Genomic DNA, 24,451 nt, shown 5'->3' with positions numbered 1-24,451 from the left:
AGGGTCCTGTCCAGTATCTTTGGTGTTCCCAGAACTTCACTCTTCTGGACAGTGATCATGTCATTCCTGGGATCTGTTCAAGCCACTCGCCCAGTTTGGGAGTCACTGTCCTGAGTGTTCTGATTACCACATGGGACCACTCTTGCCTTGACCCTCCACATCTTCTCGAGCTCTTCTCTCAGCCCATGGTATTTCTTCAGCTTCTTCTTTCTGATGATGCTATCCTAGCTACATCTATCACTATGGCCGTCTTCCTCTTTTTGTTCATCACTACTTTCAGACCATAAATGACACAGATATATCTGTATATACCAGCTTCCTGGTTATGGCATTCCATGCATGCGCTACCTGCTACCATCTTGCACCCTGGTGTTATGTGTTGGATTGTCTCAGGGACATCTTTGCACAGCTTGCACTTGGGGTCTTGGCTGGTGTGGTACACCATGGCTTCTATGGATCTTGTACTTGCAGCTTGTTCCTGCGCTGCCATGATTTGTGCTTCTGTGCTGTCTTTCAGTACAGCTTTATCCAGCCATTGGTTGGATTTCTTGATAATAGACACTTCTTCTATCTGCCGGTGGTACATACTGTACGGGGGCCTGTCCTTCCATGATGGTTCCCCTTCTTGCTCTTCTTCTTTCTCATGTTTCTGATGCCTGAAGTGTTTGCTAAGCACATGGTCATTTGTTGGCACCTTCCTGATGTACAGGGTTGGCTGTAGTTCAGAAGCTAGAGTACCTACTAATTGGATTCTTGGTTGTTTGATCCCTGGCTGCTCCAGACTGCATACCAAATATTCTTGTGCAAGATATTAACACCTCCAATGCATCCATCCAAGTGTGAATGTTGGATAGAAAACACTTAAGTATAGAAAAAGGGCTTGTATTAATGGGTGTGCATGGGTCAATGAGGGATGCTGTATAAAGCACTCCGAATGCTCTGATTGATTAGTAAAAGTACTCGTACAGTTCTAGGCATTCCAGGATCCACGTGTGAGTCATTGAGTCAGAGGCTTTCTTGAGGCTTTCTAGCTTCTTTAGTCAGTATCTGTGTATCATGTCAAGGCCTGGTGCTGTCCAAATCTTCATGCTTAAGACCCTTTCTCGGATGTCTACTACTAGCCACTGAGCATTATTGCTATAGGTTGCATCCATCCCCCACATGGTCTTCCAGTATTGCTAGGTCTCCAGCATTGGTGGGGCTGTTGTTCTCATATTGTTTCCCTGCCACTAAGAGTGCCTTGGATAGTTTATTCTCCTGGCTTCAGTCTTTCTGGTATACCTTTCCAAGCAGCTACCCAAGGCTGCGAGTCTTTGCTTGGCAGTTTCTAAGACCTTAGGTATGGACAGGTTATTGTACTTCTTTGGCATCCCTTTTTTCATCACACCTTTCTGCAGGTTCGACAGTTGACCATAAACATCCAGACCAACACACAGGGGTCAAAGCCAGTCATTTCAATTTAAAATCAACAATTTAAAAACTGTTTATGTGCAAAGTAAGCAATTATTTAAAAAAAAAAGAAAGATAAAAAAACGAATAACAAGAAAATGAAAGTTAAAAGAGTCTTGTACAGGGAGAAGCTGATCCAGGCATAAAGCTGATTTATCAGAATAGAGTGGCATAAAAAAAAACGAAGCCTGCCTTCAACCACATCAGGACCCCACCCCCTACTCTCTCGTTCACTCGCTGGTGCCAGGGATGCTTGAGAGAAATGCAGGCTGGAGCGGAGAAAAAGACACAATGACAGATATTTAAAGCTAAATATACAGATTCAATCGTAAGACTTCACAAGAACATCTGAGGATATGACGGAAACGTGCCATAAAATCATCATGGGGCTACATAACTTCCTGAAGGAGTATATTCATGGCTTTTGGGACTATGAGACCCCCAAGGTGATGGTGGTTAAGAACAGAACTCTTGGCGTAATTTACAGGGGTGTTCAGTTTCTTGTGATCACTTATTTCATATGGTAAGCTTCATGTTTGTACTTTTGCATGTCTAATGACCAGGTGTGTGGACAATATATGAAATTCAAAGGTTTATTTTGTCTTTTCTACATTTTTTCTGTTAGATCTGTTGGTTCTTTTAAATTTAATTACAGTAAAATTAAAAGGATTTTTTAATGAATAATATTCATGCAGATAAAATAAATACACTACGGCTTTAAATTTGAACTCATGTAGTGCAGTTTTGTGGGGAGGAAATGCATCTCATTTGCAATTAACAGCATAAAATTCAACAATCCAACTGAGTGTGGCTCATCCCCTCTCTATATTATCAGAGATTTAAATGCTATCCAAGGAGAACAGATGTAAAGTGTTTCAGATTTGAAATAAACTAAATGCCCTGAATTAAAGTACATCATCACCTTTTCTTGGCTTCAGCAAAGAGGGCTGAGCAGATCCAGTGTAACATGACACCTCCAATAAAAACTGACATCATGGTAGAAAATGTGATATTACCGCTGTCTCTTCTATCATCCTGAAGGTATGTCTTTATAAGTCAGAAAGCATACCAAGAGAGCGAAACCCGTCCAGAGAGCTCTGTTTATACTCTCATGAAAGGCTCAGCAATTCATGGAGATGAGATCCTGGACACTGTGGAGTATGCCCAACCCTCAGAGGTGATTTCTTCATTAAACTTGTGCTGCATAGCTCATGCTTGAGTTAACCACTTTAAGTCTTTTTTTCCCCTTTTTGTTTAGGGTGGCGATGTGATTAGCACAATACTGAGACGAGAATTCACGTTCAATCAGAGACAAGGCACCTGTGCTGAGGTGAGAGGTCAACTAAAATCTACTGAGTAACAAAGACACCTTTTCCCTCCCATCACTGACATGTTTCTCTATTCACTTTAGCATTTTAATGTTGCCAATGCCAACTGCACCACCGATTCTGACTGCGTTGAAGGGGAAGTCAACTTCAGTGGCCACGGTAATGTTTTCACTTCTCATCTAATTTTTCTTCATGCCTTTTTTGGTTTGCATTTGCCACCCTTTGTTTCAAACACTTTCCTACAGGCAGAAGGACGGGCAGATGTGTTCAGTACTACAACCACACCTTTAAAACCTGTGAGATACAAAGCTGGTGTCCGATTGAGGAATACGCTGTAGTACGGTAAGATGGGTGCTACAGAATCATCAGCATCATGTCAGGTATATATGCATTGCTCTAAAAATCCATATAAGTTCTAAACAGACTCAAACTGAGCCTAAATATCCAAAAACATGGGAAACTAACATGAAATAAAATACGAATTGGTGCAGCGATTTATTAAAACATGTGCAAACATACATGGAAATGAAGGCAAAAACAAAATGGTACAGTCCTAACAAGCTTGAAAGTCAGTATTTACTGAACACACTCAGCCAAGCTTTCTTGTAATTTCTTTTAGTAGTCTTCAGGAATTGAGAGGCCGGTGAAGAATATGTAGGATGAGTTGTGTGGTAGGAGTGACAGATGTTTTTAAAGTGGAGGTGGGATTACATTAGGGATTGGCTCTGAGCCCTTTCTTGTTTGCAGTGGTGGACAGGCCGACAGATAGGGTCAGGCACGAGTCTCTGTGGACTGTAATGTTCACAGAAGGCATTGTGATCTGCGCTCAGAGTAGGCAGCAGGTGGAAAAGCGCCTGAAGAGGTGGAGGTATGCTCTGGAGAAAAAAGATATTAAAGTCAGTGGAAGCAAACAGAATGCGTGTGTAAATGAGGGAAACAGATGTTACAGTGAAGCTGCAAGGAGGAGAGGTAGTGAAGTAAGATGAGTTTAAAAACCTGTTTAAAAACATTTAAATCCACAGTGCACAAGAGAGGCGAAGAGGAGAGTGCAGGCAGGGTGGAGGGTGTCAGAGGTGATTTGTGACTATGATAGCAGCAAGAGTGAAAAGTAAAATTTACAAGAGATTTGGCTTGATGCATGATTTTGACAAAAAGACAGGTGGCAAAGCAGAAAAATTAGTAAAGCATTAAATATTAAGTCATCATTAAATACAGCTTGGAAAAAAAACTAGTCATCAAGACACATCCACATGAGTAAAACACAATAAAGTTCACATATTTTGGGCTTTTTGAAAGAACCAAGAACCTTTTCTATGTGAGAAAACAGATCGACTGTGCTTCCTTGGAGACAAGATATTATCAGTTGCTTGGTCACTACTTTGACCAAATGATGACCAAACCAGTCAAACAAATTGTGTAACCTGAACCAGATGCAAGAACCACTTCAAGGTCACTTTAAGGAAATGTTAAATATTTGCTGTCTTCAACAGAGAACCACCATTAGAGGAGGCCATCAATTTCACAGTGTTCATCAGGAACTCTATCCACTTCCCCAAATTTAAAGTGCTGAGGTAGGGTCACATAGAAGTTAATACTTCTGGACATTTAAGCTGCAGATACTGATGTTCTTGTCTTTGGCAGGGGAAACATTAAGGATGCCCGAAACAAGCGAGACATTAAGAGATACCTGAATAAGTGTCACTATGATGAGGAGCGTGACCCCTACTGTCCCATCTTCCGCTTGGGATACATCGCAGCACAAGCGAGGGAGAATTTTAGTGAGCTCTGTAACACCGTGAGTATGATGCCTGCACTGCATGGTGTTCACAATATTTCATTTGTGGAGAGTGTTTCTCATTTTAAAATGTGTGGATCAACATCAACCCCCAGCCAGCAATCTAAAATTAGAACAAATCTTAGAATTACAATAGAAATTAGAATAAATTTATGTCTCTATAAATAAAATTCATATAGACATAAAATAGACATATAAAACTTAGACAGAAAGGCCATTCTTGCAATTTGTCCCAAATCAGCTATTGTAACACTTCAGTAAATATGAAACTTATTTTATAGTTTTGCAGATTCTTATGTGGTAATATCATTATGGTTTGTGCCGTCTCTATCCAAATTTCTCATTAGTTAATTCTAATCTGATTGGTGTCTTGGTGTTTGAATTTTCCCAAGATTAATTTTAGGATTTGCCCAGAAAGTACTCAGGCACGTATTTCATTTGTGTTACTGATAAAGTTTGAATACTTTATATTCTTCTCCTGGGCTATTGCTGTTTACATGATGTCTTAAGAATGGCACCCACGAGGGTTAAAAATGACTGCTGTCATGCTGTCTGAGTTTAGGGAGGAGTGATCGGTGTTTTCATCAACTGGAAGTGTAACTTGGATCTGGATCCCTCACACTGTAAACCCACATACTCGTTCCGTCGCCTTGACCTCCGAAAGGATCTGCCCGACGCTGGTTATTATTACAGGTTAGCACCGGCGTCCAACGCTGACTTTTATACTTTATTTTTAAAACAGTCTTTAAAACGCTCTTCTGCTGTGCTCACCTGTTTTTTTTCTTGTTGTAATAATTTATGTGTAATTCTACAGGTTTGCCAAATATTACAGTAAGGATGGGGAAGAAACTCGGACACTAATCAAGGCCTTTGGTATCCGTCTAGACATCATAGTTCATGGACATGTGAGTAGATTCTACTTTAGACCTGCTTATTGTTGTATCTATCAAAATATATTTTTTTATGTTATGTTTTTTTTTGTTTATTAGGAATTAACTCTTTAGTATTACAAACATTTTCAATTTTCTACGATTTTTTCCCCCCAATATTTCAATTCAATTTGTGCCAAATCACAACAACAGTCACCTCAACGTGCTGTAAGCTAAAAACAGGGAACACCGCAACAATCAGAGGACCCCCTATAAACAAGTGCTTCAGTCTACTGAGTGTGGGAACAAAGAAAAAATCTATCTATCTAGATGTACAACTCCATAACAACTGTGTGTCATTTTTGTGCAGGCTGGTAAATTTAGTCCTATTCCAACCATCATCAGCACAGTGACTGCTATGACTTCTGTTGGGATTGTGAGTATTGACTAATTTGTTTTTATCCTGAGACATTAAAGCGGCACCGTTCAATTAGTGTAACTGTTATTCTGCTTCATCTCCCCTCTCTGTAGTGCACAATAATCTGCGACTGGATCATGCTGACATTTATCGACAAGAATGAAGTCTACAGTGAGAGAAAGTTTGATGAAGTGAGTAAAAAAAAGAGAGCGTTATTCATTAAACGCAACTCAGTTTCATTTGTTTTTGTGAATCTGCTTCTATATCCAGTAGAAGACTTTTATAAATAGAATGAAATCGTCCATCCAGAGAAGAAATCTAGTTTGTCTCCAGGTCTTGTGGAGAATGCTGTCAATTATTAGCTCATCAGCCTGAAGGACTGATGAGCTGAGGTCATGGGGAGGCGTCTGTTGTATATCTTTTCACAATTCACAAGAATCGCTGCTCCTACAATATTGTTCAAGATTTAATCAAGCATAGACTTAATGGTCAGCTAATGGGTCTTCACTTTAACTGTGGTCAAAGTCAGGGCTACATTTGTCATTTTATGGACAATAACCATGAGACTCTAACACACGTTGTGAAGCTCACTGGCTTCATTACTTTGCTCCAGGCACAAATCATACAACTGTATAGCTGTGTTTTGGTGACTGTTTTCTTATTTTTAGAGACTATTTTGTGAGATATGTTTGTCTAATAACATCTTCTGCCTTTCACAGGTGATCAAGGAGCCCACAAATCCCATACCCACAGAGCTCAGCTACATCAACAGCTTCGGCTCAAACCATTCTGACCTGTCAGACGGCGTACCGCTGTGACCAAAGTCCTCGCTGGCCAAGTGCATGGACTCCCCACCACCAACTGTAGCAAACAGCAACTGCATCTCAGGTGTCAGTGACAGCTCACTTTGACACTGTGCTGATGTTAGTGGGGATAAAAACGGGCAAAAGAAAGAGATCCCTGTGGAAATCTTTGCATAAGACAGTTAGTTCTCTTTAACTTGACACGACCTCAGAATATATTAACAGCATATAGAGAATGTGTTTATTTTGAAAACAGGAAACCATTTCAGTACACTGTCATGAGAAAAAGACTGGCAGCACTTTATAACAACGCCACACTAGGAAACATTAGTAAGTGCTTAATTCATCATTTGTATGTCATTACTTCTCCTTAGTATGCCGTTTATAAATACAGATGTTTATCCATCATGCACAGCTATCACTGCTACCACATCACTGCTATTAATAATCATAGTCATAATAATATATCAGTATTTATAAAGGCCATACTAAGGAGGAGTAATGCTATGTAAATGATGAATTTGGGCACTTGCTAATACCTTAATAATGTTTGATAGTATGGCATTATTCTAAAGTGCTACCAAAAAATAAAAACCATACAGCATATGTCGATGTATTGTAGACATTCAATCCAACAATAAATAACCTTTAACTTGGTTCAAACATAAAGACTGGTGGGACTTTTTCAAAAGGAAAAACAAAATCATGAAATTGTGACAAAGATAAAACTGAAGCATCTGAAGGCTCTGATTCATTTCCTTCTTTCAGTCTGATGTGCTCAGCACACAGGAGGAAACTACCAGGAGAAACACAAGGAGGGCAATGAACAGTAATCGAATAATGCAGACATTTCCCATAAAATGGTTCCTGTAACAAGATTGTGGGGAAGTGTGAATCCATCTGGTTGCCAAGGAGCAATACAGATGTCAGTGGTTTAAAACAACAAAAAACCCACAAAAATTTAAGACTCAAGTTGAATGATCAATATCTGCTATGAAGGTTGGCAGAAAGTCACTTCATTTTGGAAACTGTAGACTTGCACCATATAAGAAAATTGCGAAGATTCACAGCATACAGCTTAAATAGCTTTTTGTAATTTGTCTGACAAACCATACTAACTAAATGTAACATTTGCTGAGATCCTGATGCAAATAAGTCATGTAAGAGCACAAAATTGCTCTCATCATTTCATTTTATCAACATACATGCAGAGCATGTCTATGAGAACCTCAAAGAAGTGAATCTGATTGTACAGCAGTTAAGTCTGAAATGTGATTACTTGTCTGGGAGACGCCCACCAGGAGGTAACGTGAGTCATCTGTGAAACAATGAACTTAAAGTGAAGGGGATGTGTGGATTAAGGCAATTCTAAAGCAGACATACATAACGTTCACTACCAGATACATATTTCCCATATGGGATAACGACAAAAAAACAAACAATTTCCAACCAGCCAGAAATTCATCTTTTTCAGTCTGCAAGGTTCAAATTTGCTCAATAAAAAAAGGAAGTTAGATTTGTCAAAGTCTTTTTCACTGTCGCCAAACCAAAGAAACAATGAAAGATTACGCAACATGCAATGAGGCAACATTAGTCACGTTTCACAGCAGAAGAAATTAGAGTGGATGCAGGTCATGTAATTGAAGCTGTGCGCAATTTACAGCAGACACATTAGCAGCCGAGGGAGGGAGGAGAAAACTGAGACAGCGTAACGACAGAGTAGATGTAATTTAGGAAAAATACAGAACTGCAGCAATCACAAGCAGACCAAGACACATGAAAAACACATTTATTATCAGTGAAAATCTTCATACACATGCATAACTAATACAATCTAAACATATTTACAGGGGAATCATCTTGGTTACACAATCACACAGCAAGAAGCAGAGACCGATGCTGCTGAAGTTTGCTAAAACTCAAAAATGAATTTCAGCACTCCGTTTCCTGATTTGGATGGAGCGAAGGAAGTGTCAGTGAAGCTCATATTCAGTGAACACCCTGGTTGATCTGAGGGCTCATAACGAGCAGCCAGCCTATGGTCTCCTCCAGGAAGCTCATGTTGTAGTGGGATGCTATGTTCCTAAACACCGTGATCTGCTCAGAGAAGCTCTGTAAACAGACCAAAAACAGCAGTGTCAATAATATGCGTTCATCGCTGAACAGAATGGTGCCGTGTGCTTCAAAGTACGAACCTTGGCTGGGAAGGTGAGGTCAAAGTCTCCAGCACATTTGCAGTAGAGGGTCATGTTGGTTTCCTTCACTCCCTTACATTTGCTACACACCTGAAATTGAACAAAACCTGTGAGGCACCTTCTGGAAAATGGGCTGTCAAAAAGCATGCAAGTTAGATTTTACTGCCAGGAAAACTTTGCTTTTTTAAGAAAAACAAACAAACAAACAACCAGAAGTAGTGAGTGCATTTTTTTTTATCATTTCATTGCTTAAATTTTGCCAGGTGTTTTGATATACTGAGCATTATTTTACCCACCAGATCCTGCAGCGTATAGCTCATCAGTTTCTTCTGCAGAGCTTCTACCAGAGCCATCTCAATAGACTCGGTGTCATACTGCGCCTGACAGTTGGAACAGAACCACTGAGGCAAAACCGAACCATCCTGAGGAAAAGATAACAAGTTTATCTCATTTAGATTTCTGACTTTCACAGTTTCGAAATGTGATTATCAGGAGTTATTGTACTCTTACCTGTGCCACTGACGGGTCCTTGCAGAGGTCAAGGTCCCGACAGAAATTGCAGTGGTGACAGATAACCTCTGGCAGGATGTAGGAGTTACACGGGTCACGGAACTGGGCTTCCTCTGAAAACTCTCCAACATCCACAAGACGTAGGAGGTCTCTCTTCAGCTTGTTCACCTGATTTACAATGTTGGCGTCTAGTGAAAGAACCTAAACAAGGGAGGGATGGGGGAAATATAAATAACCGCTGCAGAAAGGAGCAGATTTCTTTTCTTTTCTTTTTTACCTGGCAGACATATTTGATAAACTCCAGTGCTGGGTTGTTGAGTGGAAGGTGTGACCCAGGCAGGATGGGGAACATCTCTGAGGTGTGGGTAACACTCCTGGTACCAGTGACCTTCTTCTGGATTTTCTGAGTGATGGTGAAAATGTTCTGTGTCAGCTCGCTGGACACGTACTCCTGGGAGAAGGAGATCATTCCTGTGGAAGAGAATTTTTAAATCCGTAAACATTAAACACTCGGCTGAGCGTAATCTGCAGTCCCAGAGAAATACAACAGAAGTCTTTAGCACATACAACAGCTTCCTGATCAGCTTCTTACCAGGAAGTGCACTCAGATCCCCAATTGCCTGCTGGGAAGCCTGGCTGTTGCCACGTCTCTTTACTGGTGTTGCTCCTGGGCCGTTACGTCTCAGCTCCTCTTTCATACTGTGATAGACCGCTGCAATGTACGCTGGCAAGGTAAAGGTGTTTTGAGAGTTAGTAACTTAGAAAGCAAAGAAAAAAAAATGTTGGGAGATTTTCCTTCTTTTACCTGAGACGATCATGAGGAAGTACTTCTGACAGGAGGCGGTTTGAGGAAGATACTGCATGATATTCCAGTTACTCTCAATCAAATCCTCTACTTCATCCGTCTCTCCATCTCCGTCGTCCTCCTCAGCATTTTCTTCATCTTCATCCTCACTGCCATCCTCATCCCCCTCCTCTTGTCTGGTTTTCTTCTGTTGGGCTCCTTCCTTCAAAAAACAAAAACAAAACAACAACATTGGAGATTGATTCAGTTCAGGGCCTAATCGCAAAAAGAGTCGCCTCAAGGTGCTGTAGTTTGTAAGATAAAGACCCCAAACCCCCAGCAATCAGACATCCCTGTATGAGCAAGCACTTGGCGACAGTGGGAAGAAAAAGCTCGCTTTTAACAGGAAGAAACCTCCAGCATCTGGCAGTACCTCTCCATACATGACGCTGGAGGGCAGTTTGCCCTTCACGCCACCATAGTTGGCAGGGTCCATCCACAGCAGGAACTCCCAGCACCGCGAGAAGGAGATGGACAAAGAGTGGAAAATTTCTTTGGAATGGATGCTAGAAGAGAAACGGTTAGAAATGTGAGATGTTGCGGTTACACGTAAAAGACTGGAAACAGGAAATTAGACTTTCAAAAGTTGTAAACAATAAAAGTCAAACATTTAAAAGGTATTGGTGCTTATTTTAGTCACATACTTTCAGAAAACCAGGGAAAAAAACCACAACAATATTTCAAGAACCAAAATCCCAGGAGGTATGTATCTCTGAGTAGCAATATTGATTTTATATTTATATTTTGTCATAAAGTCAATATTTAAATATCACATCCATTAATTTAATGGGCAGTTCTCCCATTTTGGGTTTAATTTACAGAAATCACTTCAGCTGATGGAAACCACAACAATCCCTGCCGTCTCGCTCTTCTAATGGATTATTTTTGTTTTTCTGATTTTAGTGTTCTGGCTCTTGCTTTGCATCATGCATCATTTTACTAATATACTATTGTTAATATGTCAAAATAGCCAACAGCTGTGAACACATGCATGCATTTTTACATCTGATTGGATCTGATTTTCTCCAGTAGTTTACTAAAGGAGAGGTGCAAAATCACTTTAGTTTGTGATCCAATCAGAGGGAATGAATTTTATTGATAAATGATGTTAACAGCCTACAAAAAAGGAACCGATCAATTTTATTATCAGTTTTCTATCAGCTAAAAATCAAACAAACTTAGCGGCAGATTAAGATCAAATGTAACATAATTACATTTTCTGCATCATCAAGAAAATACATTCGATTTCCAGTGATGTGATGCACTAATGTTACAGCTGGAGTTTATTCTGTGAGGTTGCAAATAAAGACATAATTCTTACCTGTTGCCATTAAATGTTCTAATTAAGTGTATTGACACTTGGACTATTTTCACTTACATCTTGTCTATACAGTTAAAGTACTGTTTTAACTTTAGAATATTTAATTTAAATTTAACATGGCACTTTTAGGGCCTCAATTGTATATATTGTTTTATAAACAAAATTTGTGTATTGAAACAAAATAATTTCTCACTGGGATTCATTCTGATTTCGAAAATAAAAACATGTGAAAACTAAAACTCTGGTCATCCCAGATCAGACTGGAGAATTTAAAAAACACTGACCTGTTGGTGATATACTCAACATAGCCAATGGCATCATCAATCCTGCGTTTTTTAGTACACAGAATGATCCTGTTAAAGTTTCCGTACACCACAGTCGAGCCGAGACGTTTGAACTCTGCAACCAACCTAAGGCCAGAATGCGAGAATGAGGTCTGGATAAATGGAAACTGGAAGCATTATTATGAATCAGAGTTCACATCGTCAAATTTTCTAATAAAGTTTTACGTTTAAAATGTAAAAAACAAAAACACAAACAACAGCAACAACCTAAAAATTCCAGGGCTTTTTCTTAGTGGTGAAGTCCTACTGATGTAGAGTTTACCATTATTTCAAAAGAAAGCTTTCAGATTTCATTTTTGAAGTATAAAGGATTTGGCACTCACTGCAGAAACACTTTCTTCATCATGTTATGCAGGGTGCGGTGCAGGGCGGGGTCATACAGCAGCGAGCTGGGGGAGCGCAGCCAGCGGTAGAAATGCATCACCTGGTTGTCTGCATACACATTGTGGTACTGTGTGATCTCCCTGACCCATCCCACCACCATGCTCTTTAAGATCCTGCTCAGAGAACCCAGAAAAATTAATCAATGAAAATTGTGGTTTGAGCAAAACACAAAACACAAATCCTGCGCTCAAACACAGAAGTTTACACACCTGAAGGTGTTGGAGCAGAGAGCTGTCTCATCGTAGCTAGCCAGAGCGCTTGCTCCCTGGTTTCCTGACATCATGTCCTCCAAAGATGCCTGCTGGATCACATCAAAACTGACGCCCAGGCTGGCTCCGCCCTCCATGTCGTTGACATGCTGAGACTGGAGGATGGTGTTTACCGCCAGGCTCTGCAGGTCCAACTCCACACATGCTGCACGAAAGATGATGATTAAGACAGACTTCAAAAATCCCTCTAGTGATTTCCTTTTTCTTCCTTTTTTTTTTTTGTACCTGTTGAATAACATCCCTGAGCATTGATCTCCACAGAGCCTCTGTCATCATTTTCCATCACCAGACGGCTGTCATCAGCCTCTTTTCCTCCCAGGTCAGGTCTGGATGTGGGTGAAAGCCATAGCAGGTGGTTGTGCTTCCGTAGATGTCTTGCCAAAAACAAGTCTGAGCCAAAGATGGACACATCCTGTGGCAAGTTCCCCACAGGTAAGTGGTAATATCTGAAAGTAAAAGAACAATTCAAAAGTGCTTGAAAATGTTTTACAACAATTTCTGCTGCCTGGATAAATCTTTTATTAGAGGCTACAACCACAAAGTTAGCATGTAAGACGTTTATAGTGTCCTCTTACAAAATAAAAAAAATCTTCCTCTCCGTCTGGAACAACCTTATGTGTGAAGGGAAACTCAGCAGAAACATGCAGATCATACCTGGCCATGTCAAAAGCCTGTGACAGACAGCTGTCCAGGTTGAGGTAGTGGCGGATCATGCGCCGGGCACCGAGCCGTTGCCAGTCCAACACATTATAGCTGATCTCATCAACCACATGAACCGGAACGACCGGGAACTCCTCGAGCACCGGCATCCCGGCCGTCAATCGACGCAACTCCCAGTTTGACTGCACTGCGATGAGGGTGGGCCCACGGCGCTCCTCCTGTCAACAGCAACAAACAAAGCAGGCATTTGCAAATTTAGTCGCATGAAACTTAAAGATTAAAAAGTAATAAAAATGTTAAATATAACCAGATTATTTTACCTTGTAGTTTAGGAGTATTCGTTGGAGTGCACGTGAGATCGCCTTCATGTCATTTTCAGCCCGCACCTCAAAGTTGTGTTTCTCCGGAGGCAGAAGCTCCTCCGTCGTTTTCTCCAGGAGGGCCGTGCGTTCAGCTGTGTAGAGGTTACTCAAGTTGGGCATCTGGTTGCTTCGAACCTAAAAAACGCAAGCCAACAACTGAGCTTTATTCTCAATGCAATTAAATGTCATGATGGTACTGAGAGGAAAACAGACTTCTTCTCTGGTACTAAAACAAAGAGGACACTCAAAGAAAGCCCATTATTCTTACCGTGTCCAGGACGAAGATGCTAGCTTTGCGCTGAGAGGGGATGAAGAGGCCAAACAGAGCCTTGTGGCCTTGGCTGTGATGATACAAATACATGTGGCGAACACTCCCTGAGAAGCAAACATAGTAGTTGCAGATCAAAATGCACAAGTAGTTGCAGTGAAACGGTTTTCTTTTTCACTAAAGGGAAAAGTCATAATTTAGGTCAACCTAAATATTCAAAAAAAAGTAAATATTAAATTGTGACATTTATGACCATCAAAAGTCTGCTGTCAAAACTTTTAAATCTAAAGTGTCTGAATGACTCTTACCAGGTTCCAGGTAGCTAAACTGGGCCAGCGACCTCATCTCCAGATGTTCCAGCTCAAATGTGTCAGCCTCCCTTCCGGCCATATCTCTCACAACATGTTTGTTGACCATGCACACGCATCCTAGCTGCACCAAAGCTCGAAACAGCAAAGGAACCTGAAACAAACGACTCGCTGTGTTGTTTCCAGTACTATACAGTTATAACACGGACACTATGCAGTGTAAAAAATTACACTGACCTGTGTTTCATAGACTCCTTCGATGTCAGGTGCAGAGAGGTCTGCGTTTATCTCATTGATGTGCTCTTGGTACATGTCCTCTGGCACAGAGTACTCATAGAGGTAGTAAACCATGTTGGAGCGAGGCAGCATGCGATTCACCTGTAGTCACACAGCTCTGATAGTTATTTTGGGTAACTTCTTCTATAGTCACAGTGATGTCATTGCATTATTTTATGTATTTTTTTGTAGCGTGCCTTTTTGTACGTCGCTCCCTCCTCCTGTTTTGGGACTTTTTGATTGACGTAGAAGACACGTGGGATGTTGAGTTTCATGCAGTGGAGGTCATTTCCAATCACAGCCCAAAGCTTATACAGACCAGGGTGACTAGTTTCTGCAATCTGAGAAAAAAAAAAGTAAAAATAGAGATCAATATCTTTACATTATTAAATTATTTGTGGATGATAACAGGATCGCTCTGCACTACCTGGACAATTTGCCACGGCATATCCAGGATGCTGCGAGCTGTTCTGCGGAGGAAGCTCCCCAGGCCTGTGATGGGACCACCTCTGATCACTCCTCCGCCCACTGGTTGAGCCTCCCCATCCAGCAGCCTCCTCCTCTTTTTCCTCTCCTTTCTCTGCTTCAGCTGTAGCTGCCACTTTTTCTTATGGTAGCGCAGCCAAACTTGACGTTCCTCCTGCACACAGAAAAAGTTGTTTGAACCTTTTAACATTCACCACTGGAACGTCTTGGATTCCAAATGCACTACAAGTGCATTTGGAATTGCATGAAAATGTCTCAAGCTTAATATACTGAAACCTCTGCTTTCCTACCCGTGTTTTTCCCGTGGGAGGGGGCGGACCCAGGATCTCTCGCCAGGACTGCGTAAGCTCTAAATCCTGAGACTCCACCTGGCTGTCGTCTCCGTGTGACGCCCGCTTCCGCTTAGTGCTGATAAGGATAGCTGGCTGCAGGGGTTTGGGTGGCATCCCAAAATCCTCTATGTCAGCAGCAGGACCTGCTTCAAGAGGCTGATGGGCAATCTGAGAGCGAGGAAGACATTTAGAGTGCAACAATAAGGCTTAGTGGTTGACACTTTACTGTGAGGTTAACCTTACCTGTCTCTTGCCCTCGCTGGTAAACAGCTCACTAATTTTCTTCTGCTTGTATATGTCATTTTTCTCCAGGAGTTTCTTGTGTAGCCAGTCAGGATGCCTCACTCTGGGAACAGGATTCTTCACCTTATGGAAATAAAAAGTGGAAGGTGCCATTATTATTTTCTTAATCAATTAAATTAATTATTTAGTTTTAAGTTTTCTGTTTATTTATTTATTTTTTAAACATTTTACCTGTTGCAGAGCAGCAGGAATGGTGATGATTTTCTGGATTGCACTACCCAACCTCTCTATGTAATAGCTCCAATCAAGGATCTGGGAAAAAAAAAGAAAGAACCAAAAAACCATATGACATGAAAGTACTTGAACATTTTTGTCTTTGCTATTCGCGTTTAATTTTACCCTTAAAACTCACAGAGCGGATGTCCATGTCATGCAAGCTGGGCATCTTCAACCACTTGCGAAGGAAATGTTTCTTGACGCTCGGCTCGGCCTGAAAGATGGCTAGAGGAATGGCCCTAATGCACAGAAGCAAAAATGAGCCGATGGCTTTAACTTCTGATCATATTAGAGATCGCTAGTTTCCTAAGGATATTCAAAAATGGGAAAGCGAGCTCAAGAAAAGTCTTTGGTGCTGTGTAACACCAGGAAACCTATCGAATCAGTAGCCTAGTTTTTAAATATGGTATTGCTGCAATAGTCTGATGTGACAGATTTTGAAGTTTGAAGTCTCAATATTAGCATTGTGGACGTTATCATCTTTTCATTTTTGTTTTGGTTTTTTAAACCAGACCTGACAACCGAGGCACCGCACACTCACACAGTAGCAACTTACCAATTATAGTGTAGCTACAGCCTAAAGGTTTCCCTGCTTTACCATCTAACATATTCAGTACGGTACGATAAGTTTACTTTCGCGGCAACTGTCGAACCTTTCTGTGACAGGGGAACCCTCAGGTTTTCGGGAGATGACATAGCGACAGCTCAGACCGGCATCTTTCACCATTTGATCCCCCAGGAACTCTGCCAGCCTCTTAGCTGTGCTGATGGACGTGGACTTCTGCTCACCGTAATCTTCGAGCTTTCTAGACATTGACCGATTCTCTGAAATCAGGTCAAAAAGCTCTGCGTCTGGCATGTTGGCAGCCTGCATCACACATGAAATGATCCAGTGAGTTTTTTTGTTATGCATTTTCTATCAAAATTATTCTAATAAACGATTGCTGAACAATACAATTCAGAAATATGACAAAAACACCTTGTTACAGGAGACCCTAGTTATCAGAACCTGATCAGAGATATGCACCTTGCTGTAAAGTACATCCAGCCAGTAGTCGGCCACTTTGGCCACTGAAGCGTAGACCTCCTCTAGAGTAGTTCCTTTGAGGAAAGCCTCGAACACAGACGACTGAAAAATCTTGATGAGCTGGAGCTCTCCTCTTCTCTTCACTTCAAAACCTTTCAGCTCGGCTAAAGAACCATCCTCATTAAACACAGCGTACCTAAAAAGAAAGGCGACTCCCTTTGTTAATTACACCCTGTAAGAAGGCCACAAATCATTTCACAAAATTATCACCTTACCTCTTTTTCAGCTTCTTGCCCTCCTCTTTGGAGGCTGGCAGGATCATTGCCAGATACGGTCCGTCCACCTCAAAGAAGATGCTGTTCTCTGCCCTGATGTTGTAAGTGACGGACGCGGGGTCGACCAGCTCGTGGTACTGATCGTTGGTAAATCCCTCTTTTACCATGATGTTCAACATGGCACCCGGGTAGGAGATAGTCACCTTGGTCTTCTTCTCGTTACTGGTCTTCACCACAAAGTTCTCCGGGAAGGTATTGGGGAGGACACACCAGATACCATCAGTGTCCAACTCAAGAGGCCTCCTGTGTCACAGAGACGGAGATTTATTGCAGCATTTTTATAGTTGAATAAACTGACCTGCAGCATAAAATATATACTGTAAAGTGCGTGAGCTCAATTAAAGCCAACATGCTGGCAAGAATTATGCAACTCACCCTATTTGCTCAATGAGCTCTCTGGCCTGAGTAATAATATTGGCTCCAGTGAAACACACAATGCCGGCCATCTCCATAGAGTACCATCGGGCCCTGATGGAAACATAAAAAAAACAAACAAAAAAAACCACAGAGAGCATCAAGTCAACAGCACTCAGTACTGACTGCAGCGAAAAGCTCAGGTAACAGCGCAAGTGGATCTGTGATGATTGATGAAAACCGCGGCCGGCTCCTACCCCTTCCTCATGACGTAGCCGTAGAAAGAGTTGAGGATGCACTTGTGAGCGAGCTGAAGGGATTCGTACAGGATCTCCATGTTTTTGCAGCGCTTCACCTCAGCGGCGTCTCCACTGTCCTGAGCTGATGAAAGTTTCTTCTTCCACACCTAAAGCAAAGGCAGCACCGAAAAGAAAACCTTTACCGCACGTAACTATAAAAAAAATAAATACTTAAATGAGACAGATCAGGTATAATTTGATCAAATAGCTACAATACCTTGTGAAGTCCTTTGAATTCATAACGGCGATCTCTGAAAGCTCTTACTGTATCCACATAGAAGGAGTTCTCCCTCTGACAGATGGTGGTAACTCGCTCCTCCAGCTTGGTGACGTGTGTCTTTTTATAGGCCTTCTTACAATAGTCTGATTTTAAAAAAATAAAGTCAGGACTAACTTTAGCCCTGATAACCCACTATTTTCATTACTTATAGTCAAAGTCTACTATAAGGAGCCAAAAAGAAAAGAGGAACCTGCAAGACGTTTCTTCTCATGCTTGGCCTGCTCCTCCCTGTTGAGCGTGTGGAAAGCCCGAGGTGGACCGTTGGGGAACAGTGGCGGGAATTTCTCAGACTCAAGTTGCTGCTGGATGCGGTGAAACTCACTGCGGCTGGCGGGCACTGCAGAGAGAGACAGCGAGAGACAAAGGTTTCGTTTTCCCCCCCAAATCGCTTAAAAGCAGAGTACAAATATCCAAAGATAACTTACTGATTTCGCCTCTCCATTGCCAGGCCATCCTCCTCTGACACGTGGCACCAGGCTTGTTGAAGTCACAGGCAGCGCACGTGGCCTCATCAACCATAGCAGATGGCTACAAAATTAGAAGATAAAGACTCAATTTAATGCTTTTCTAGATGTGATTGTGAGCATTTTTTGATTAATAAAGTAATAACCTGAAGGCGGTTGGTGAGAATAATATTGGGGTACATCGCCCCAACGTCCAGATGGTAGATGAGGGGACATTCAATCCTGTTTGGAACCTCCTTGAGGGACGTCAGCTTTTTCTTAATTTCGTCACAAACCTGAGAAAATATCGGCGTTAATTCTGAATTTCAAGCTCAGAAAAAAAGTTGAGTAACTTATTAAAAAAGACAGACAGAGGCAACTCCCCTCCTCCACAAACCTCGTTAAAGTTAGTGACTTGCTCCAGAGGGATTTTCTCCTCTTCCTCGATGGCATGACGCATCGTTCTCTCAACTCTTTGCAGCAGGAAGTCAAATGCAGCCGGGTTCTGTTGCAACATCAAAAATGAGAGCGACGTTTAAAAAACAAAACAAAAACAAACAAGTGCTGATGAAGAGTGAGCTCTGAGAAGTGAGCAGACTGTACCATTTTGAAACGGCACGGGATGTCACTCCGAAACACTCCAGACTCCAGCGCCTCCACGTGACCGCCCACGTAAGTCTCGGAGTCCAGGACGTGGCCGTCGTCTGTCAGTTTGTTGAAGATCTGCTCCTGCTTGTTGGGGAAGATGATGTTGGCGTGGAAGGCCTGCACCATAAGTAAAGCTTCACACAGCGTTCCCGAACCTTTACGCAGCACCTGAAACAGGTGAACAACGCAAGAAAAGAGAGACTGGTAATTAGTAAAATGCACTTTAAAAAAAAGAAAGAAGAGAACTCTACTTAATCTTTTGCAAAGCACGCCATAGACGAACCTCATCGGGCTCCATGGGGATGATGGTACACAGAGCGAAGATGAAGGGGTGGACATATTTCATGTACAGGTAATATGTGGCCACAGCATCTGACACAGAATAGGTTGCTAGAGTCTGACAGGAGGAAAGAGAAAAGACAGTAAGTGGAAAGTTAACATCCCGTTAAAAATGACTCCGGTTTTTATTTTATAAAGACGGGAGTTTAGTTCTGCACCTGCGGCTCCTCGGTTGCCATGCGGCACATTTCTTCTGGGTCGAGCTCCACGGGGTCATAACCCAGTTTGGCCTTCGCTGCTGCCTTCAGATTGTGGCTTCCCACCGGCAAGTAGCTGTCTCTCTTTACCCACCTGATACAGGATAAGGAGGTTTGAAGTTGGATATATGAAAAACCAACATTACATATAACATTTACTTTGATTATATGTGTTAAAATGTGGTTAAACATGAGATTTTAAATCTTTATAAAATGCTTTCTATGTGTTGACAACAGACATTACACAAGAATCATCGTATCCAAGTTATAAAGCTACAGACAGAAAGAGATGCATGCAAATGTTACCAAAAACATAACCTCCTTGGTGGAGGTAAAGTGTATGCTTATCATTTTAAGAGTGTAAAACTTTTGCACACCTTAAACAATCCATGTGGATGGCCTGACTGGCCTTGTACTCTCCCTGGTTATCTTTCTGGAAACCGATCTCCCTGTGCATGCTCAGTCCATGGAGGGCAGCCCGAACCTCAATGAAAGGCCTAGAGAGAAACAGTATGAGGAGAGGTGGAGGATCAAGAAAAGTAATCAGCATAACAAACAGAATAAGAATATTGAATATCTAATATAATCAGCTTTTTAACAGTTTAAATAATTCACTATTAACAGCTTCATCATTATGTCGTAGCTGCCTATTGTCACAAAGAACTGGTGCTTGGGCCACTTTTGCTCGAGCTGAAGTGAAACCAAGGACTTAAAAATAATAAAAAGTGTTCACTGCAGCCACTGCCTGTAATGTATTCTACCCACTTCACCTTTAAAGTAAGTAACTGGCTTTTACAGAAACAGAAAATAGGCTTACCAATCAAAGAAGTCTCCATTGTAGGTCACAAAGATGTTTGGCTTTGTTTCTTGAACGTGATCAAACCACCTCTGAATGAGAGCTGCCTGCAACCGTTACAGCGTGTTATTAAACTGACAGAAACACACAGCAGCCTATTATTCACCAATGCTTTATTGTTAGTGGCTACATACCTCATTGTCCTCATTAAAAACAGTGAATGGCCCTTCATACTCAGGTTTGGGGGTAAACTCAAAATCCTCAATGTTCTCAGAGACGATCTCTCGGTTTGTGATCAGAAACCCCTACGTGAAAACACAAGGACTGTTAGATGATACTACAAACAGGAACGTAACAATAACTTGAAAAATCAAACGCAAATGAACCTTACCTGTCCATCTATCATGTAGGAGATCATCATAATTTGATCCGTCTCTGCGTCTGGGAATTTCAGCGGAAGCTTGGTGGTCTCGATGTCAAACGCCAAAACGACAGGGTCCTGCAGGGAAACAACGTTTCACAGAAAAGCCCCGACATAAATCAAAACTTCAGTATAACTCCGAATGAATGATGGAAGGCTTAAAACAACAAAATCCTGATACCGGTCGCTCCACAAGATCGTCTCTCCGTACAATCTCTGGCGGGTAAGCGCTGCCTCTGTATCGAACATTGTACCAGTGAGCCTGAAAAATAAAGACAGTTAAGATAAGAAGAGCACGCACAGGTGCACAGGTGTCGAGGAACACCTCACTGGAAAACACTGGAACCAGATAGAGTTGATCTTACCACGTGGATCTTCAGGTCAATGGACACACGCACATGGTAGGGCACGTCATACTCTCTCATGTCCACTATGTTGTCTAACTGATCTGAAATACTCTTTGACATCCCGTCTTCATCCACTGAGGTCACGTTGCCACCTGATAGCGCACTAAGAGGACAAAAAGGTGTCCGGGGGTTATTATAAAGCTGGAAACGTCAGGCGGAACATCAAAGGAATCTAATGAAGGTTTGGTGATACCTTGACAACATTGAGGTGTAGGCATCGTTGGACTGCTCCCTCTCTCTGTTTTTACGTACCGCCGGGGCAATCTCACGCTTGACCTTCACGAGGTCGTCCACGGTGTTGAACGCCAGCTTGATGTAGTTTCTCTTCAGTCCGACAAGGTGGTTTGGCTGGAGACACCAGATCAGCAGAATCAGCATGTGAGTGGCTGCACAAAGTCAACACTAGCAGCCAATAGGGAAGTATACTGCAACCTGTTCACGATACCTTCAAAAACACTGATACTAAGGACACTAAATACTAAGGACAAGAGTGCCACAGTGGTAAAGGGGATATATATTTTAGATTTTTCTTAAATGCGTACACTCACTTGGCCACTTTCTTAGGTACAGGTAATCAACTGCTCACTGTAACACATCAGCCAATCACATGGGAGCATCTTAATGCATAAAAACAAGCAGACGTGGTCAAGACGGCCCGCTCAAGTTTAAACTGAGCATCAGAATGTGGAGGAAAGATGATTTAACAGACTCTGAACGTGGCATGCCTGACGGGCTGGTCTGAGTATTTCACAAACTGCTGATCTGCTGAGTTGTTCCTTCACAAACATCTCTAGAGTTTACACAGAATAGTCCAAAAAAAGGGAAAATATCCAGTACGTGGCAGTACACGTCGTTGATGCCACATTTGGATGGTTCAGTCAGAATCTGACATAAGCAAAATGAAAGCATGGATCCATCCAGCCTTCCAACCCAGTACTAGTGAGGCATATCTAATGAAGTGTCTGGTGAGCATACATAAACAGATTAGATTTTTAAATGAGTGAAAATGTGTTGTGGTGGTGCTCTTGTCAAAAATCATCCATTAATTAACCACCAACTATTTCTTCACTAATTCTGTGTAAAATATTTATTTATCTACATTTATTTGACTTATTTATTTACTCACTATTTATTTATTAGATAACTTAAAGTCAGTTTAAACTCTCACCAGGTCCAGGTCCTCTTTTGGGAGAATTTCGAGCTTTGCCACCTTTCCTTGGAACTTCTTAGATAAATATGAGATGACTTCTCTCTCGCAGTTCTGGACATACACATTTTGTTATTTTTTACTTTTTTTTAAAAAAAAAGTTCACTTGGCATAATCACAGTCACTAACTTACCTTTTTCGTCGCAATGTAAAAGTATGGCTTGAAGGGCAGAGACACCTACAGCACAGACAGAACACATGAGAGAAAATGTAAAATGCAGGACATTTAATAAGCTGCGTTACAGCGCTCTGCTTTCCCCCCAAACACACCTTGAACCTGCTTCCATCCTCCTGTATAAAATAATAGTCCACCGCGCTGATCATCCTCTTGTCTTCATCCAGGATCTCTGCCTACAAATGCAGAGCATCAAAAATAAATGTTAAGTGTTTATTTTGCAGCAGACAGAAAGGAAAAACTGTCGCACTGCGAGGACTCACGGGGTGCATGTTGATCAGCCAGCCCGTTTTCTCTCCCGGCTCCTTCATCCTGTCGAATCCGAAGCGAGCGTCCATCTCGTCGGTGAACTGACTGCGCTCCAGCCGCTTGAGGGCCGATAAGGAGGATCCATCATCCCTGGTTCAAACGCACACAACAGTGACACTAAATTCTGACAGTCCTCGGTCATCCATTAATATTCTGAATAAGAAAGTGTTATGAAGCGTTTGATCTGTTAGAGCTGCTGGGACTTACTGGTTTTCCGGATCCCCACTGGGTCCTCGGTCCGCTTTGTAGCGTCCACTGTTCTGCAGAACCATCTTCTATCGCGATGTTCCGGGTACAAAACACTAAAAGAAAACAGCTAAACGTGTGCGTGAAGCCGCATTTGAAGACACGCCGCTTTAATAGAAAGTTTTGTCTGCTGGATTTGTCTGCGCCTGTCACAGACTCGCCTGCTGTTTTCCTATTTTGGCGCGTTCGTGCAGTTGCCGCGAGAGGACGGAGCTGAGAACCGGAAGTACAAAGATCGTTAATGAGAGATGAACCCCTCACGGTGGTGTTGAGACGTATCTAATTAGGTTGAATGTCGTGTTCATTGTAACGTTGGTGCTCATAGATCTGCCTTTAAATAACAAAACAACAACAAAATAAAAACAATACGTTAGAAAGCAAAGTGTTCACGTGATTTAGTGTAATTGAGTTACACTAAATCACTTTTAAGTGATTTAATAATTTTAAGTTACATTATGCAATATGGAACTGCTTAAAAAGTAAAAGTTTTTTTGGGTGATTTGCAGCAAATGTAAGTCACTACTGCTTGCTGGTAAAATCCAGCCTTCCCTGTGCGAAAGGATCTCAATCAGATTTGAGTCTGGACTTTGGCACGTGTAACAAGTGTCACCTGGTAGTTTGTTGCTCTCTGCCAGGTGATTGGCTGAAGAGCTGTGAAAAGGTAGTGGGTGTGTGGGGTGAAGTCAGCGCTCCTCTGTGGAAAAAACTAGAGGCAATTAATTCACCCAGGTGCGAGTGGGTATACTGTCGGTAAGAGACTTTTGCCATTTTTGTTTGGATCGTTTGCTATTGCATGTGCCTATTTTTAATATGTCATTGGACTTTTTTAGTGTGACCACGAATTTTAATAGAAGAATTGATCAAGCCCTAGATCGACTGCGCGCAGGGAAACTGATCAATATTGCAGGTATATTGAGTGTTTGTTTCAGCTTCATGATTTTGAATGGTTTCATAAAATTGATATTTTATTGGGTAATATTTTACTTGATAATGTTGTTTGTGTTTTTCAGCTGTGCTGTCTCTGCTGTGTTTTTTTCGTTCTTTTTTGATTGATTTGTAATTTTGTTTTGGTTAGTCCGTCCAGCCGTAAAGGCGGTATTGATTGAAAGTAAGTTGTGTAAGGGCGGACTAACCTCCCTTTTTGTTTTTGTTTAATTGTTTGTGCCACTTCCCTTTATCTCCCAGATCGCAGGCCATGCATAGCACTGATTCTCAGCTGCGCTGAGAC

General features: G+C 41.7%; 2 protein-coding genes across 2 annotated transcripts; one reads left to right on the top strand and one right to left on the bottom strand.

Annotated features, from left to right (window-relative positions):
- The first annotated feature begins 1,805 nt into the window (after positions 1–1,805).
- Positions 1,806–6,677, top strand: p2rx2 (purinergic receptor P2X, ligand-gated ion channel, 2). The gene is made up of 12 exons (XM_005722222.1): positions 1,806–1,972; positions 2,491–2,626; positions 2,708–2,779; positions 2,861–2,936; positions 3,023–3,119; positions 4,268–4,348; positions 4,419–4,572; positions 5,135–5,265; positions 5,387–5,477; positions 5,812–5,877; positions 5,973–6,050; positions 6,579–6,677. Exons 1-12 carry the CDS (start codon positions 1,806–1,808, stop codon positions 6,675–6,677), a joined length of 1,248 nt encoding a protein of 415 aa, XP_005722279.1.
- A 1,769-nt stretch (positions 6,678–8,446) lies between these two features.
- pole (polymerase (DNA directed), epsilon) lies at positions 8,447–23,431 on the bottom strand. Its single transcript, XM_013915036.1, has 48 exons — positions 23,185–23,431; positions 22,932–23,067; positions 22,764–22,844; positions 22,627–22,671; positions 22,455–22,547; positions 21,480–21,634; positions 21,245–21,389; positions 21,061–21,141; positions 20,850–20,957; positions 20,653–20,763; positions 20,480–20,565; positions 20,040–20,159; positions 19,624–19,756; positions 19,410–19,523; positions 19,082–19,294; positions 18,876–18,983; positions 18,646–18,774; positions 18,461–18,563; positions 18,226–18,372; positions 17,973–18,118; positions 17,714–17,862; positions 17,478–17,570; positions 17,043–17,345; positions 16,768–16,963; positions 16,394–16,608; positions 15,877–15,979; positions 15,696–15,776; positions 15,465–15,587; positions 15,180–15,389; positions 14,831–15,043; positions 14,601–14,744; positions 14,365–14,505; positions 14,128–14,281; positions 13,820–13,926; positions 13,510–13,686; positions 13,184–13,407; positions 12,755–12,975; positions 12,470–12,674; positions 12,200–12,373; positions 11,817–11,942; positions 10,585–10,717; positions 10,173–10,374; positions 9,960–10,091; positions 9,645–9,838; positions 9,368–9,568; positions 9,154–9,279; positions 8,858–8,947; positions 8,447–8,774 (listed from the first exon to the last, which is right to left on the bottom strand). Exons 1-48 carry the CDS (start codon positions 23,247–23,249, stop codon positions 8,652–8,654), a joined length of 6,879 nt encoding a protein of 2,292 aa, XP_013770490.1. The 5' UTR covers positions 23,250–23,431; the 3' UTR covers positions 8,447–8,651.
- Positions 23,432–24,451: the final 1,020 nt, after the last annotated feature.

The sequence above is a fragment of the Pundamilia nyererei genome, unplaced genomic scaffold, assembly GCF_000239375.1.
Source record: "Pundamilia nyererei isolate P.nyererei 1_Seehausen unplaced genomic scaffold, PunNye1.0 scaffold00006, whole genome shotgun sequence".
Taxonomy (NCBI): Eukaryota; Metazoa; Chordata; class Actinopteri; order Cichliformes; family Cichlidae; genus Pundamilia; species Pundamilia nyererei.
This window is presented reverse-complemented; position numbering and strand designations above follow the sequence as displayed.

Bases quoted from the DNA above. Each gene is read 5' to 3' on its own strand.
- p2rx2 (XM_005722222.1), top strand. From the start codon at position 1,806: ATGACGGAAACGTGCCATAAAATCATCATGGGGCTACATAACTTCCTG. The intron at 2,937-3,022 runs GTAATGTTTTCA...ACTTTCCTACAG, and splicing joins AGTCAACTTCAGTGGCCACG to GCAGAAGGACGGGCAGATGT. The intron at 5,478-5,811 runs GTGAGTAGATTC...ATTTTTGTGCAG, and splicing joins ACATCATAGTTCATGGACAT to GCTGGTAAATTTAGTCCTAT.
- pole (XM_013915036.1), bottom strand. From the start codon at position 23,249: ATGGTTCTGCAGAACAGTGGACGCTACAAAGCGGACCGAGGACCCAGT. The intron at 17,346-17,477 runs GTGAGTTGCATA...TCTGTGACACAG, and splicing joins GAGCTCATTGAGCAAATAGG to GAGGCCTCTTGAGTTGGACA. The intron at 8,775-8,857 runs GTTCGTACTTTG...GTCTGTTTACAG, and splicing joins ACCTCACCTTCCCAGCCAAG to AGCTTCTCTGAGCAGATCAC.